Here is a 14,859-nt window from a genome sequence, read left to right on the forward strand (position 1 = left end):
AGGGCAGTTAAGAGTCAACCAAATTGCTGTGGGTCTGGAGTCACATGTAGGCCAGACCAGGTAAGGATGGCAGTTTCCTTCCCTAAAGGACATTGGTGAACTAAATGGGCTTTTCCCAATGGATTCACAGAAATCATTAGACTCTTAATTCCAGACTTTTTTTAATTGAATTCAAATTCCATCATCTGCTATGGTAGGATTTGAACCCAAATCCCCAGAACATTATGTGGGTCTCTGGATTAATAGTATTATCCAGGATTAATACCGTTAGGCCATTGCCTCCCCAGTAACATCAACAACCTGTCCTTTGCTGTTTCAAAACCAGATGCTTTCCTGCTTTCTTTGGATGTAGTTCCAACTCTTTGCTGCTTTGGCTGATATAGAATGATGAAACCAGCCTGTATTTACCAGCAGAAAATCTTCTGGAAGGCGTGTACTTCCTGCATCATCACTATTATTATGAGTGGCTACAGCTCTAACCACTTGATTGCTGTTTTATGTACTGGAACAATTTAAGCTTGTTGCATCCAATAATGGGATCATTAACTGGCTCAATCCATAGATTAAATTTTCAATTTCTTCCAAGTGTGGATCTCTCCTAGTCACAAAGATTAACCTGAGAGTACAACTCCAAACTCCAAACATCAACACAGTGTGGAGCTGGAGGAACATAGCAGGTCAGGCAGCAGAGTAGAAGAAAAGTCAACGTTTTTGGTCAGCACCCTTCTTAAGAACCCAGCATCTGCAGTTCTTGGCATCTTCAATCTTTAATGTCAGCACTTATTTTATTCTCAGACTGCTAAACTGTGGATTCATTAAGACTGTATTCCAGGGGCAATATGGGAATGCTAGCACTATTTTTCAGTTTTATTAATCATTTATTTTAAAAGCAAATATCACCACTTTTAAAGTAGTTTACTGCTTGATCCAATTTAATAATGTTTAAATAATATGGCTTACTGATCTGATATGAATGATGCTAATAATGTAGTGGATCATCTTGAGCTGGTCATATTGGTTGTAGTACCAATGCAGTTACAGGGTTTCGGTTAACTCAGTTGGCTAGATGGCTGTCTTTTAAACGCTTTCTTTGTCCTCGTCTTGTTCGAGTGCCTTCCTTGAGCTGGGCAAAGATCTGCTTTTGGCAGTCGGAACTCAGACTTACTAAGCACATGGCCAGCCCAATGGAGTTAGTCTTGGATGATCGTAGCCTCCATTACTAAAATACAGTGACAACCAAGGCTGTGGTACATACAGCATAGACATCATTTGTAACTTCTTCCCAATTCAAGTAGTTGCCTGTTGTGCTTACTGTCTTCTTCTGCCGCTAATCAATCATCTAACCTGATCAATTAATCACCTTCAATTCCCTGTGTTTTAATTTTTAGCCAACAGCTGATTATTCAGGAGACATCTGAAAACACATTTGACCTACATCCACAGACACTCCTCTGTCTACCACCTGTAGTGTTATCCTCAGAAAAGTCAATTAGATTTGTTAGGCATGACCTACCCTTTACAAAGCCCTATTGGCTCTCTCAAATCAGTTCCAATTTGTGCAAGTGCGCAGTCAGTCTCCCCTGAATTTTAGATTCCAATAACTATACTACGAGACATTAAATGTGATGGTCTGTAATTTCCTCATTTCTCTCCCACTTTTAAGCAGTGGAATTATATTTGCAATGTTCCAAACTAAGGGGACAATTCCTGAATCTGGTCTACCTCAGAAGACCATAGCTTCAGCATTTTCAATTTCCTCACTCACTTCCTTTAAAACTCTGGGCTGGAAACCATCAGGTCTTGGATTTGTCCATCTTTGGTACCATTATGTTTTCCTAATATGGCTTTCTTGCTTGTGTTTACTGAATCAATCCCAGTGGTTATGTTATGTTAATAGTTTCCCAGGATTGCCTGGCGTATGAACCTCCTCAACTGTGAAAAATGACTGAAGTTATTCGACAGGCCTGCCATTCCTTATTTCCATTTGTTACATTATCTACAGCTGTTTTTAAAGGGCCCAAATTATCCTCTTCTTTGAGAAAAAAAACTTTGTTGTTGTGTTAATCATGATAACTCATGCAAGTTTTAGATTATTTTAACAACCTTCCTATGCTGTAGATTGGTTCTCCTCCAGACCACAGAATCCACACCATTCTTTGCAGTTCAGTATAAACTTTCCTCAACTGTTCATCTTTAGTTTCCCTCAATCACACTTTTAACCAATTTAATTTGTGTGCCACCATTTAGTTAAAGTTAGCACCACCAAACTCTAGGACCTTAGTAACTGTAACAAAATTTTTCTTTGCCAAATTTGATCACATTCTGATCAATGTTAGATAAACTTTCCTCTTAGTAGTTGGATTTGCAACAATGAGCTTATTTCCGGATGTTAATTAAAAACTGAAATATAATTCTTAAATTGCATTACTTTAGACCAGCTCAAATATACTGAATGGAACACTGCACCTAATCAATGGATCGATAAGTGGATAACTACCTGAGAGAAAAAGCAGGGAATAATTCAAATACGGCATTGAAACTTTAAAAATCAGTATCTTATTTTGCAATAAATGTTTCACTGTAAAAAAGGCTAAACTGCCAATGAAGGGCCAATAACTGGAGCCAAGTGTCAAAATTCCATTTATTTTTAATATAAATCTGCTGCCTTGCATGTGATGGGGCCACACTGCTTCAATCTTTAATGCAGACAAACAAATTGTAGGAAGTTCTGTTAATTTTCAAAATCTTAAGCATTAACCAGACCATTAGGGTTAAGGAGTTTTAACAATTGCAGTTGTACACAGAACATACACTGTCTGTACAAGAATTGCACAAGTAGGCACCTGGATCATTGAAGTAAGAAGCGGGGAGGTATTTTCCACTCCCTATCCCAACAGTTTAATTGTAAAATTAGAAGTCGTCTGAATCCATTTCTATCTTCACTGAGATTTAACACTCAGTAAATGCACAAACCATTAAAAACTAATCTCCCCCCCCAATTTCACTGCCCCAACACAGTGTGTAATTTACGAAAAGGCAGTAGAAATGAGTGCAAATTCAACCATTTCTGCTCTCTCAAAATCTCCTCTCAACAAATATTCTTTAGAAATGTACAAAAGAATAAATAAATATACATACTGTACAATATAAAAACATTTAAAATATACATATTTAAACTTCAGTTAAGGAGACGAGGTTTGTGGGGACTGAGCTGCCACAGCAAAATCTTTGCTTTCCCTGACAAACTGTCCAAAGAACAAAGTATGAGGAGACAGATTTTAGATACATTTCTTAGACTCACTCACCCATCCAGGACACGGACTTTAGTCACACTCCCTAGACTCACTCACCCAGGAGACAGACTTTAGACACATTCACTAGTCACCCATCCAAGACACGGACTTTAGACACACTCCCTACTCTCATGCATCCAGGAGACGAACATTAGACACACTTCCTAGACTCTCACCCAGAAGAAGATGCAGACATTTTTGCACAACCCATTCTCAGTCAACCTCGGGATTCCAGATACCTCACTGACTTCTTGCCATTTCCATTTTTAAAACACGTGCAGGATTCCTCCTAACTGGATCCCAGACGACGCTCAACAAATTCTCATTTTCAAAATCTCTGCAGTGAAATTAAAGAACAAGGCTCTGTATCCTGTGCACACCATGGTACAGTAATGTCATTTAGAGATTTGACAGCTCAGCCTGGAACAGCAGTAATCAGATACCACCAGTAAGTTTTATTGAGATGCTATATTCTATCCCAAGCTGAACCCTGGCCACCCTCTGTTAAGGCAATGTAGAGGAAATGTAAAAATCCAATGCACAAGTCTCAATTAGAGACCACAGTTAAGCCTTGTTACCTTCACAGCCAAACCTGTAGAACCCATCCATGTTTGATAAAGGAGAGAATTTGTATTTAGATGAAGGGCAGTAATGATTTACAGAGCCCTCTCTCTCTCTCTGCCTGAGGGAAGTGATTTCAAATTATACAGCTCTCTTAAAATTAGAATTGCAGCCTTTTCCCATAAGGTGTCTTTGCAAAACAGGAAGCTTTAACCCAGAGTCATTCAATGTGCCAGTCTTTTCCTTGTTCCTCCAGCAGATATTCCCCATTCCAACAATTCCAAAAGTTGTAAAATTTGAGGTTCATATTTCAGTTAGCTCCCAGATTCTGGGTGTGGAGCCGCAGCCTGTGATCTTGAGGAAATTGCACTTCCATCACTGCAGTCAAACCCATTATTGTCCAATTGAGCAATTTCCAACATCAAGCCACCCCACGCACTCCAAATCCACAACCTGAACCAGCCAGTTCCTGGGCCATGCCTGACTCTGTAGAAAGTGCAAATTTTATCAGCTCGAATGGAACCAGTGTGTCATTTTGTATAAGTCTTATCACTCCAAGTCCTGAAGGTTTATAGTGCTGCCAGTAAACTGGGAACTGCTAGCACTGTCATCTTCAGCTGATGGATGAGGTTCCTGCAAGCACCAAATGAAGCATCGGTTACTGACAATAATCCTATACTTGTACCTAAACAAAAATGCACATTTATAAAACACCATACTGAACATGTTAGATCTCTTTAAAAAAATACCGGAAGAACTGCGGATGCCGTAAATCAGGAGCGTAAACAAAGCTGCTGGAAAAGCTCAGCAGGTCTGGTAGCAGCTGCGAAGCAAAAATCAGAGTTAACGTTTCGGGTCCGGTGGCCCTTCCTTAGAACGTTAACTCTGATTTTTTTTTTTCTTCACAGATGCTGCCAGACCTGCTAAGCTTTTCCAGCAACTTTGTTTATGTTTAGACCGTTTGCAGCCACAATAAAAAGCAGAGGCCCATCATCACAAACATCTTGAAACTTATGACGCGGTTGGATCAGAGGAACATAAAGGAAATGTCTCTACGCCCAAGGAGTTGAAAATGAGGGATCATAAATAGAAGATAGTCAATAAATAATTTTAAATATATTATTGAATATAATAAATCCAAGATGGAATACAGTACCTACTTATTTGCATAAAGACTGGAACTCACTCTAACACTGTGTGGTCAAAATGAATAGCACTGATACATTTAAGGAGGCTAGATTAGTAGATGATGTGGAAAGGAATAGAAAGGATATACTGGGAGTGTGCGAAGAACATAACACATGCAGTATAAATAGCTGCCATTTCTGCCACCTCCAGCAGAATGCTACCACTTGACCCATATTCCCCTTTCCTCCCCGGTCAGCCTCTGGGACACCCCGCTCCAGTCCTCCTCCATTCCCAACAACTCCGAAGCACCTCCCCATGCAACCGCAGAAGGTGCAACACCTACCAGTTTACTTCCTTCCTCCTCACTGTCCAAGGCCCCAGACACACCTTCCAGGTGTGGCAGTGATTTATCTGCACTTTACTCAATCTAATCTACTGTATTCACTGCTCATAATGTGGTCTCCTCTAAGCTCGGGAGACAAAACACAGACTGAGTGACCGCTCTGCAGAACACTTACGTCCTGTCCGTAAGAAGACCCTGAGCTTCCAGTTGCCTGCCACTTTAACACAACACCCTGTTACCTGGCCAACATCTCTGTCTCAAGTTTGTTGCAGTGCTCTAGTGAAGCTCAGCGCAAGTCGGAAGATCAGCACCTCATTTTCTACTTTGGGAACCTGCAACCTTTGGGACTCCGACTGAGTTCAATAATTTTAGGGCCCGAACACATTCTTCCATGTCCTTGACCAATCTCCACATTCCAGACTCTGTCATCACATGGGCTGCTACCACAACCATCCCATTGTCAGCCACTAATGGTCCCCATTAGAAGCTACTGATTCTTAGGCTGACCTTTACTCATTCCTTTGTTTGTCCAACTGTTTTTCCCTCTTTCTGGGCTTCGTCTCCACCCATCATTTACTCCTTCTCCCTCCCAAACCCATCTTCAGCATATATCCCAAACTTTTCCTAGCTATGATCAGTTCTGAAGAAGGTCACAGGACCCAAAATATTAACTCTACTTTCTCTTCTCAGATGCAGCCAGACCTGGTGAGCTTTTCCAGCAATTTCTGGTTTCGTTTGATTCTGAAATTCCTTCTGATTTAACCCAGCATTTCATTCAGCTGTACCAAACAGGAATAAAACACAACAGACCATACATGACAAAAGCACAGTTATAGACCTATCGACCCTGCAATTTCCTCCTTCCCTTCATGGAGAAGGTTCCATAAACACCCCACCTTCAAACATGGGGGAGTCCAGCACAACAGAGCAACGACAAAGAATCTGCAACAGTTACATCCAGAGGTACCAAGTAGGTGATCCTTTGCAGCTTCCTCCTGAGCACCTCCCCCCATTAGAAATGTCAGTGTTTAATCAATCTGATTCACATCAAGGGATACCAAGAAAGAGCTCAATGTACTGAATACATTAACAGCTCTGGACCCTGACACTATCTGGCTGCAGTGTAGAAGGGTTGTACTGCAAAACTAGTCAAGTTGTTCCAGTATAGATACAAACACTAGCATCACTAACAAAATTCTTTGTTCTTAAGAGTAAATTAATCAATGGAAGAAAGCGAGAACAGAGTGCTTTGTTGGATGATCAGCCATGATTACAATGAATAACAGGGCCGGCTCATGGGGCCAATTGGCCTACTCCTGCTCCTATTTTCTATATTTCAATCTAATGCAGAAAATTGCCCAGGTATGTCCTTTTAATTTAAAAAAAAAATCAGTCTGACCAATTACTACCTCGCCATTCATACTCCCTGCTTGAATTCTACAAGGGACAGTCAGCTCATTACAGTCTTGGTTGAAACAAACCAAAACACAACAGCTGAATTCCAGAGGTGAGGAGCAGTAGGCATCAAGGCACCATTTGACAGAGTGTAACGTTAGGGGGCCCTCACAAACTAGAGACAATGAGAACTGGGAGGAAATGAAGCATCGCCTGGTGATTTAAGTAGTGATGGGCTTCTAATGCTAGAGCAGTAGGGCTAAAATCAAGTCAGGTAATAAAGCCTGGATTAGGGTGTAATCATGTTGCAAGTCTTGAAGCTACTTTAAAAGAAATGAAAGGATCCAACAACAAACAGAGCTTTAGATTAAAGATTAATAAAGACAACCTGTTTTAGAATCAGATATTACAACACAGGTGGCCATTTAGCCCGTTGTGTCCTTTTTGTCTCTTTGTAATGACTATTGGATTGGTCTCACTCCTCTGCACTTTCTGCTTGGCTGTGCAAATTCTTCCTTTTGGAGTATTTATTCAATTCCCTTGGAATGGTAATATTGAATATGTTCATTTTCAGCACTATGTCTCCCCATTAACCTCTTTGTTATAAAGGAGAGCAATCCAAGAGATTTTAAAAAAAACTAAGTACCTGTAGAATATTAACAGGAAGATCAACAGTAAGCTGTGAATGCGATGTTGTAGACTGCGCTGAGAGCTGAAAAGCCAGGTCCCCATCACCTGATGGATCATCCTAAAACAAAAGATTTAATAGCATAAATAAATCAGAAGATACAAACCAATGGAATGTGGCCATTCAGCCCATTCATTAAAAACAATCCCTTCAATTAACAACTTCTGAAATGATGGCAGGGTTTTTGTCTCTACAACTGTAAACGGGGAATCCCAGCAACAGTTCTAGATTTCCCCATCCTCAATTCAAAATGGTGTCCCACTGTTAAATAAATGTTCACTGAAGGCAACAGCATCTCTTCAGGTGCAAACACACAAGATTCTTGTTGCCATCAGACTTAATACATCAAACAATATATCCCTCATTCTGTGCCCTTCTGGCTGATCTGATGACCTTTTATTCGATACTCTCTTGTAATCTTTCATACAGTTGCAATCTTCCACTCCATCTTCCTTGCCATTCTCTATTCCATTAATACAGCTCCCATTTGAAAAGCCTCTCTTCATTGCTGCCTGTCCACGGTTCAAGAATCCTGTTAACACAACTGGTGCAAATAAGCTCAACATTTTCAACTAAAGCACCGAACCTCACAACTGAAATCAGTCATTACCCAAAAACAATCCAAAGCAATAGCATCAAGAGAAGCACCTGAAACATTCAAAGGAGATCCCACTCCCACAGCGAGAAAGCTTCCATAAAGCCCATTAAAAATCTGTCGTAGACATGAGCCTAGCTACCCTGCCCATCATATTAAGAAGTTATGGTACTGTAACAATATCGTTATATATTAGATTAGGAAAGGCTAACTGAATTTTCAACATTACTGCTGCCTTATAAAAATGGTAGAACTAATGCTAATTAATTCCGGAGACACATTCTGACATTTCACTCAGTCTCTCTGGAGGCGTAGGCATTCCTTGAATCCATCTCTTGAGTCAGTCTAAGACTGGAGCATGTCAGACCATAGTAATGCAGGACACTGGAGAGACCACATCTGGAATACTGTGCACCTTATCTAAGGATGGACGTAAATGCACTGGAAACAGTTCAAACAATTACTAGACTAATGCAATAGACAGTCTTTCAGGGAAAGGTTAGACAAGCTAGGATTGTATCTGCTGGAGTTTAGAAGAGTACGAGGCAAGTTAATTGAAATTCTCCATCCCCCAACCAGCCCCTGATGTTGAACCCGTTGCCGAGACCCTCTGTTCACTCAACATTTCCTTGTCCTTGTGCTGACAAACAATTCACACAGCAATTTCCCCTCTCCTTCATAAATATCTCATCGACCTCCTAAAAAAAAAATCTTTAACAGCTTTAGCCCTCAAAAGCTTCTGCCCATCCATCAACCTTATCTTGGATCCTCAACACGTCTCCAAACAGCTCCCTTGTATTTTTCTACCTGCCGTAACCACATTCAAGCTCCCTCAGTCCAATTTCTATCCAATCTAATTATCCAATTAAGGCAGAATTATTCTGATGAATGTCTGGGTGCATGAAAACATACAAACACGCTAGTGCCATTTGATTTGGTATATTTGTGTTACTTGCTGTACCTGAAGATCCCACTACTTTGCAGTGTTCTATGATCTCTCTTCTAGGCTAGACCAGCATTTACTGCCTATCCCTAACTGCCCAGAGGGCAGTTAAGAGTCAACCACATTGCTGTGGGTCTGGAGTTACATAATGAGGACAGCAATTTCCTTCCCTAAATATGGTTGTTTCCAACAATCGACTTGGGTCATCTCAACTCCAAACTTTTATCTGCCATGGTGGGATTTGAACCCAGGTCTTCAGAACATTACCTGGGTCTCTGGATAAATAGACTAGTGATAATACCACGAGGCCATCACCTCCCCACAGAATGTCTTTTGGAATATACTCATCTGCTTAGCTTCCACAACCTTCTGGATGACAGAATTCGAAAGATTCACAACCTCTCCACTGATTGTCCCCTAATCCTGAGGCTGCACCTTGTTCTAAATTTCCTCATCAGAAGAAATAGGCAATGTTTAACTTGTCAGGCACCTTCAGAATCATGCATCTTTCAATGCCATCAGTTATTTGTTTAAACTCCAGAGAATGTAATATCAATTTAGACAGCCTCTCATCACAGAACGCCACTCATTCCAACAATCAATGCAGTGAATCTTTACTGGACCACTCCTAAGACAGCTTTATCATCCATGTAAATGTAGACTGAAACCTTCAAGTATCATAAGACATTGGAGCAGAAGTGGTCCATTCAGGCCATCATCCTGCACAGCCATTTAATGATATCATGGCTGATCTGATAATTCCTAACTCCACTTTCCTACCTTTTCGCCATAACCCTTAATTCCCTTCCTAATTGAAAACCCGCCTATCTCAGCCTTGAATTTACTAACGATCCAGACTCGACAGATCTCTGCAACAAAGAATTCTACAGATTCATTATCTTCTGAGAGAAGAAATTCCTCCAAATATTTGTCACAACTGAGCGACCTCCCCACTCTGGGATTGTCCCCCTTGGTTCTAGACTCTCCCACAATGCTAAAAAAAATTACACCTACCCCATCAAAACTTCTAGGAATCTTGAGAACTTTTTGATAAGGTCTGCTCTCATTCTTCTAAACTCCAATGAGTGCATGTCCAACCTACTAACCACGCTTCACAACACAACCTCTCCATACCCAGTATCAATTTAGTGAATCTCCTGTGGACTGCCTCAAATACTAGTATAGCTTACCATAGATAAAGGGACCAAAACTATTCACAATATTCTAGGTTCACTCTAACTAGTGCCTTATACAGTTTTAGCAAGACTTACCTATTTTTATATTCCATTCCCTTTGAAATAAAAGCCAACATTCTATCTGCCTTCTCAATTTCCTGCTGAACTTGTACATTAGTTTTTTGTGATTTATGCACGAGGTTGCGCTGGAACTTTCCAAAGTCTTTCTCCATTTAACTAATATTCAACTTCTCCATTCTTCCTGCCAAAGTGCATTACCCCACATTATATTCTACCTGTTTTTGTCCACTTGCTTACTTGTTTATCCCTCTGCAGACTCCATGTCATTCTCACTATTCGCTGTATCAGCTTTTTTTTTTAAACGCAATCCACAAATTTAGTAATAGTACATTCATTTCGCTTATCCAACTTATTAATGTACATTGTAAATAATTATGGCCCCAGCTATAAGCCCTGTGGGATTCCACTAGTTACTGGCAGCCATCCTGAAAATGCTCCCCCTTATTCCAACTGTTTTTTTTTATTAGCCCCATACAATTGTGGCAAGACTTCCTTACACTTGTATTTAAACCCCTCTGCAATAAAGCTCAGCATGAAATTTTAACTACAACTGTTATACGTTTACTTAAGAATTCCAAAAACCGAGACTTACATAAAATAGTCTCGTAGCTTGGTCCAAAGACCTAAGTATTCCATTGTTATGTGCTGCATTTCATACTTTCAACAACTGAGAAATCCTACCTGCAATAGCTGGGTCTGGACGTAGGGTGCTCCTGTAGTTGGGTCACGGATAGTCAGACCACCAGCAGGCATTATAACATTACCAAAGCGACTGTTCTGGCTCACAGCAGCAGACGGAGTGGACTGTCCCCTGTTGTTTTTTTTACTTTGTCCAGCACCATTGGCATTCTCTTAAAATGAGTGAAGAAAGAAATTGGTGAATTAGCACCCAGAAAGCAGGGAAGCTGGTGGATGGAGGAGCAGACAATGGAAAGGAGGAAACAGCCAACTGCACACTTCTCAGAGTTTTACAGCATGCCTCCCTCACATCTCTTGACACAACATGTTTCTAAACAAAAAGTTTTCTGAACACTGGAATTCCACCTTGGAAGAACTACATTTCCTTCTTTTGTTTAAGACATCATTTAGAACCTATTTCTTTGATGAAGCTTTTGATAACTGTCATGGTATCTCTTTAAAAAACCAAAAGAACTGCAGATACTGTAAATCAAAAGACGTTGCTGGAAAAGCTCAGCAGGTTTGGCAGCATCTGTGGAGACAAATTAGAGTTAACGTTTCAGGTCTGTTGACCCTCTCTCTTTACGTTCATAGTCCGTGGAATCCCTACCGTGTGGAAACAGGCCCTTCGGCCCAACAAGTCCACATCGACCCTTGGAGCATCCCACCCAGGCCCATCCGCCTATAACCCACCTAAGCCACACATCCCTGAACACTACAGGCAATTTAGCATGGCCAATCCACCTAACATGCACATCTGTGGATTGTGGGAGGTAACCCGAGCACCCAGAGGAAACCCAGACACAGGGAGAAAATGCGAGCTCCACACAGACAGTCGCCCGAGGGTGGAATCGAACCCGGGTCCCCGGCGCTGTGACACAGCAGTGCTAACCACTGAGCCACCGTGCTGCCCGTTAATCAGTGAATTTTCAAAATTTATTCGTGAGATGTGGGCATCGCTGGCCATGCCAGCATTTAATGCCTGTCCCTAGTTGCCTTTTAAAGGTGGTGGTGAACTGCTTTCTTGAACCACTGAGGTCTACAGTATTTATATGGCTTGTTCAGTTCAGTTTCTGGTCAACATGAACCTCTAGGAAGCTGACAGTGGAGGATTCAATGATGGCAATGCCATTGAATATTAAGGGTGACAGTTACGTTCTGTCTTTTCAGAGATGGCCATTACCTGGCATGTGTTGCTAATGTTACTAGCCATCTACCGTTCCAAGCCTGAATATTGTATGGGGTTTGCTGCATTTGAACGTGGACTATTTCAGTTTCTGAGGAGTTGCAAATGGTGCTAAACATCTTACATCCTAGTGAACATCCCTACCTCTGACCTTTGATGAAGCAACCGAAGATGGCTGGGCCTGAGACACTACCCTGAGGATCACCACAGACATGTCCTGGAGCTGAGATGCTGACCCACAACAACTATAATCATCTTCCTATGCGCCAGGTATGACTCCAACCAGCAGAGAGATCCTGCACCGCACCACAACATCCTCCCACCCCACAATCCCGATTTTCATTGATTCCTCAATAAGACTCTAAGATACAGGAGAAGAAATAAGCTGTTGGACAACAAATCGGCTCCACCATTCAATCATAGGAAAATGGACTTGAGTAACCTATTGGCTATCTTATCCCCGTAACCCTTGTTTCCCTTACTAATCAAGAATCCATCTATTTCTGTCCTAAATACTCTCAACGATTTGGCCTCTACAGCCCTCTCTGGCAATGAGTTCTACCCTCTGGATGAAGAAATTCCTCATCTCAGTTCCAAAGGGTCATGCTTTCATTCTGAAGCTGCACCTTTCAGACCAAGTTTCTCCTACTAATGAAAACATCTTCTCCACGTCCAATCTATCCAGGCCTCTCAGTATTCTGCAAATTTCAATGAGATACCCCCCATCCCTCTAAACTCCATCAAGTACAGACCCAGAGTCCTCAACCACTCCTCAGATAACAAGCCCTGCATCCCTGGGATTATTCTTATAAACTTCATCTAGACCCCCTCCAACGTCAGCATATCCTTCCTTAGATATGGGGCCTAAAGCTGCTCATAATATCATAAATGCGGTCTGACCAGAGCCTTATACAGCCTCAGTAGAATATGTCTGCTCTTGTATTCTAAACACCTCATAACGAATGCTAACATTGCGTTTCTCTTCCTACCTGCCAAGTGAAGCTCCACGTTAGCCTTAGGAAATCCCAAGTCCCTTTGTGCTTCAGGTTTCTGAAGCCTTTCCCCATTTCGAAAAGTGTCTACGCCTCTACTCTTCCTACCAAAGTGTATAACCGCACACTTTCCCACATTGTATTCCATCTGCCACTGCTTTACCCACTCTCCTACCCTGTTCTCAGTCCTTCTACAGCCTTCCTGCTTCCTCAACACTATCTGTCCCACCACCCATCTTTATGTCACTTGCAAACTTACTAACAATGCCCTCAGTTCCTTTGTCCAGATCGTTAATGTATAATGTGAATAGTTATGGTTCCAATACTGACCGTTATGGAACCTCATTAGTCACCGGCTGCCATCCTGAAAAAGACCCTTCTATTCCCACTCTCTGCCTGTCAGCCACGCCATGCCAGTACCTTGCCCCCAACACCATGGGCTCTTACCTTATTTAGTAGCCTGCTGTGCAGCACCTTGCCAAAAGCCTTTTGGAAATCATGTCTACTGGCTCCCCTTTGTCTAATTTGCTCGTTACCTCCTCAAAGAATCCTAACAGATTTGTCAAGCATGACCTCCCCTTGATGAATCCACACTGACAACACTATTTTACCATGCACTTCCCTGTACCCTGCAGTTTCATCCTTAATAATGGACCCTAAAATCTTACCAATGACTGAGGTCAGGCTCACTGGCCTATAATTTCCTGTCTTCTGCAGCCCCCCCGCTCCCCTCTCAAATAGGGACGTTATGTTAGTTATTTTCCAGCTATCGGTGACCCTTCCTGGCTCCAGCAATTTCTGAAAGATCATCACCATGCCTCCACAATCTCCTCAGCTGTCTCCTTTAGAACTGTGGGGTGTAGTCCATCTAACGCCATACTTAGTCAATTGCAGTCACTTTCATCTCAGCCCGGAGTTCAGCTCTTTGTTCACGTTCGGATCAAGGCTGAAATAAGGTCAGCAACTGAGTAGCCTCAGCAGAACCCAAAGCATCCTGGGACACTTCATTACATTATGACAGTTAAGTAACACAACTTTGTGTGTTAAATAACCCATGGTTGAATAGCCAAGGTCTTTTACCTAGGGTGGGGGAGTCCAAAACTAGAGGACATAGGATTAAGGTGAGAGAGGGAAAGATTTAAAAAGGACACAAGGAGTAATTTTTCACGCAGAGGTTGGTGCATGTATGGAATGAGCTGCCAGAGGAAGTGGTGGAGGCTGGTACAATTACAACATTTAAAAGTCACCTGGATGGGTACATGAATAGAAAGGGTTTAAGAGGGATGTGGGTCAAATGCTGGCTATAATGTCTGTGGAGGTTGGGGGTGTGTGGGTTAGAAAAATAGGGTGCTGGGAAAAGACAAAGAGTTCTCTTGTGTACCCATGTCAATATTTATCAGTCACTCTAGATCACTGAAGGTCATGTTGTGCATTGCTGTCTTAAGTGGTTTTGCCTTGTTTAAACTGGCTGCTGCATTTCATACATGATAATAATAACCACAAAAGCACTGCTTAAGTAAGTCTTTCCTTGGTAAACTGGAGTCATTTCATGCAGTTGGCTAATTTACAGTGCAAACAGCACTTCTAATAACATAACACCTTGCTACCAGGCAATGGGTGTGTGGCTCAGGAATATAACAAATGGTGGTGGTTTTGATGACAGGGAAAGAAGGAGAAGCAATAAAGTAAAGCTGTAAACAATCTCAGCAGATATGGATAACAAGGTATAGAGCTGGATGAACACAGCAGGCCAAGCAGCATCAGAGGTGCAGGAAAGCTGATGTTTCGGGCCTAGACCCTT

General features: G+C 41.7%; 1 protein-coding gene across 1 annotated transcript in view; it reads right to left on the reverse strand.

Moving 5' to 3' along the window:
• Nucleotides 1–2,629: 2,629 nt before the first annotated feature.
• Nucleotides 2,630–14,859, reverse strand: part of LOC109920967 (zinc finger protein ZXDC-like) — a 25,605-nt gene continuing 13,375 nt past the window's right edge. Inside the window, exons 8-10 of the mRNA XM_020521021.2 lie at nt 10,884–11,053; nt 7,367–7,468; nt 2,630–4,487 (exon numbers count right to left, since the gene is read on the reverse strand). Coding sequence (XP_020376610.2) covers nt 4,404–4,487; nt 7,367–7,468; nt 10,884–11,053 — 356 coding nt within the window. The 3' untranslated portion in view covers nt 2,630–4,403. The remainder of the gene's footprint in view (nt 4,488–7,366; nt 7,469–10,883; nt 11,054–14,859) is intronic.

This window comes from Rhincodon typus, chromosome 16 (assembly GCF_021869965.1).
Source record: "Rhincodon typus isolate 14 chromosome 16, sRhiTyp1.1, whole genome shotgun sequence".
NCBI classification, from domain to species: Eukaryota; Metazoa; Chordata; class Chondrichthyes; order Orectolobiformes; family Rhincodontidae; genus Rhincodon; species Rhincodon typus.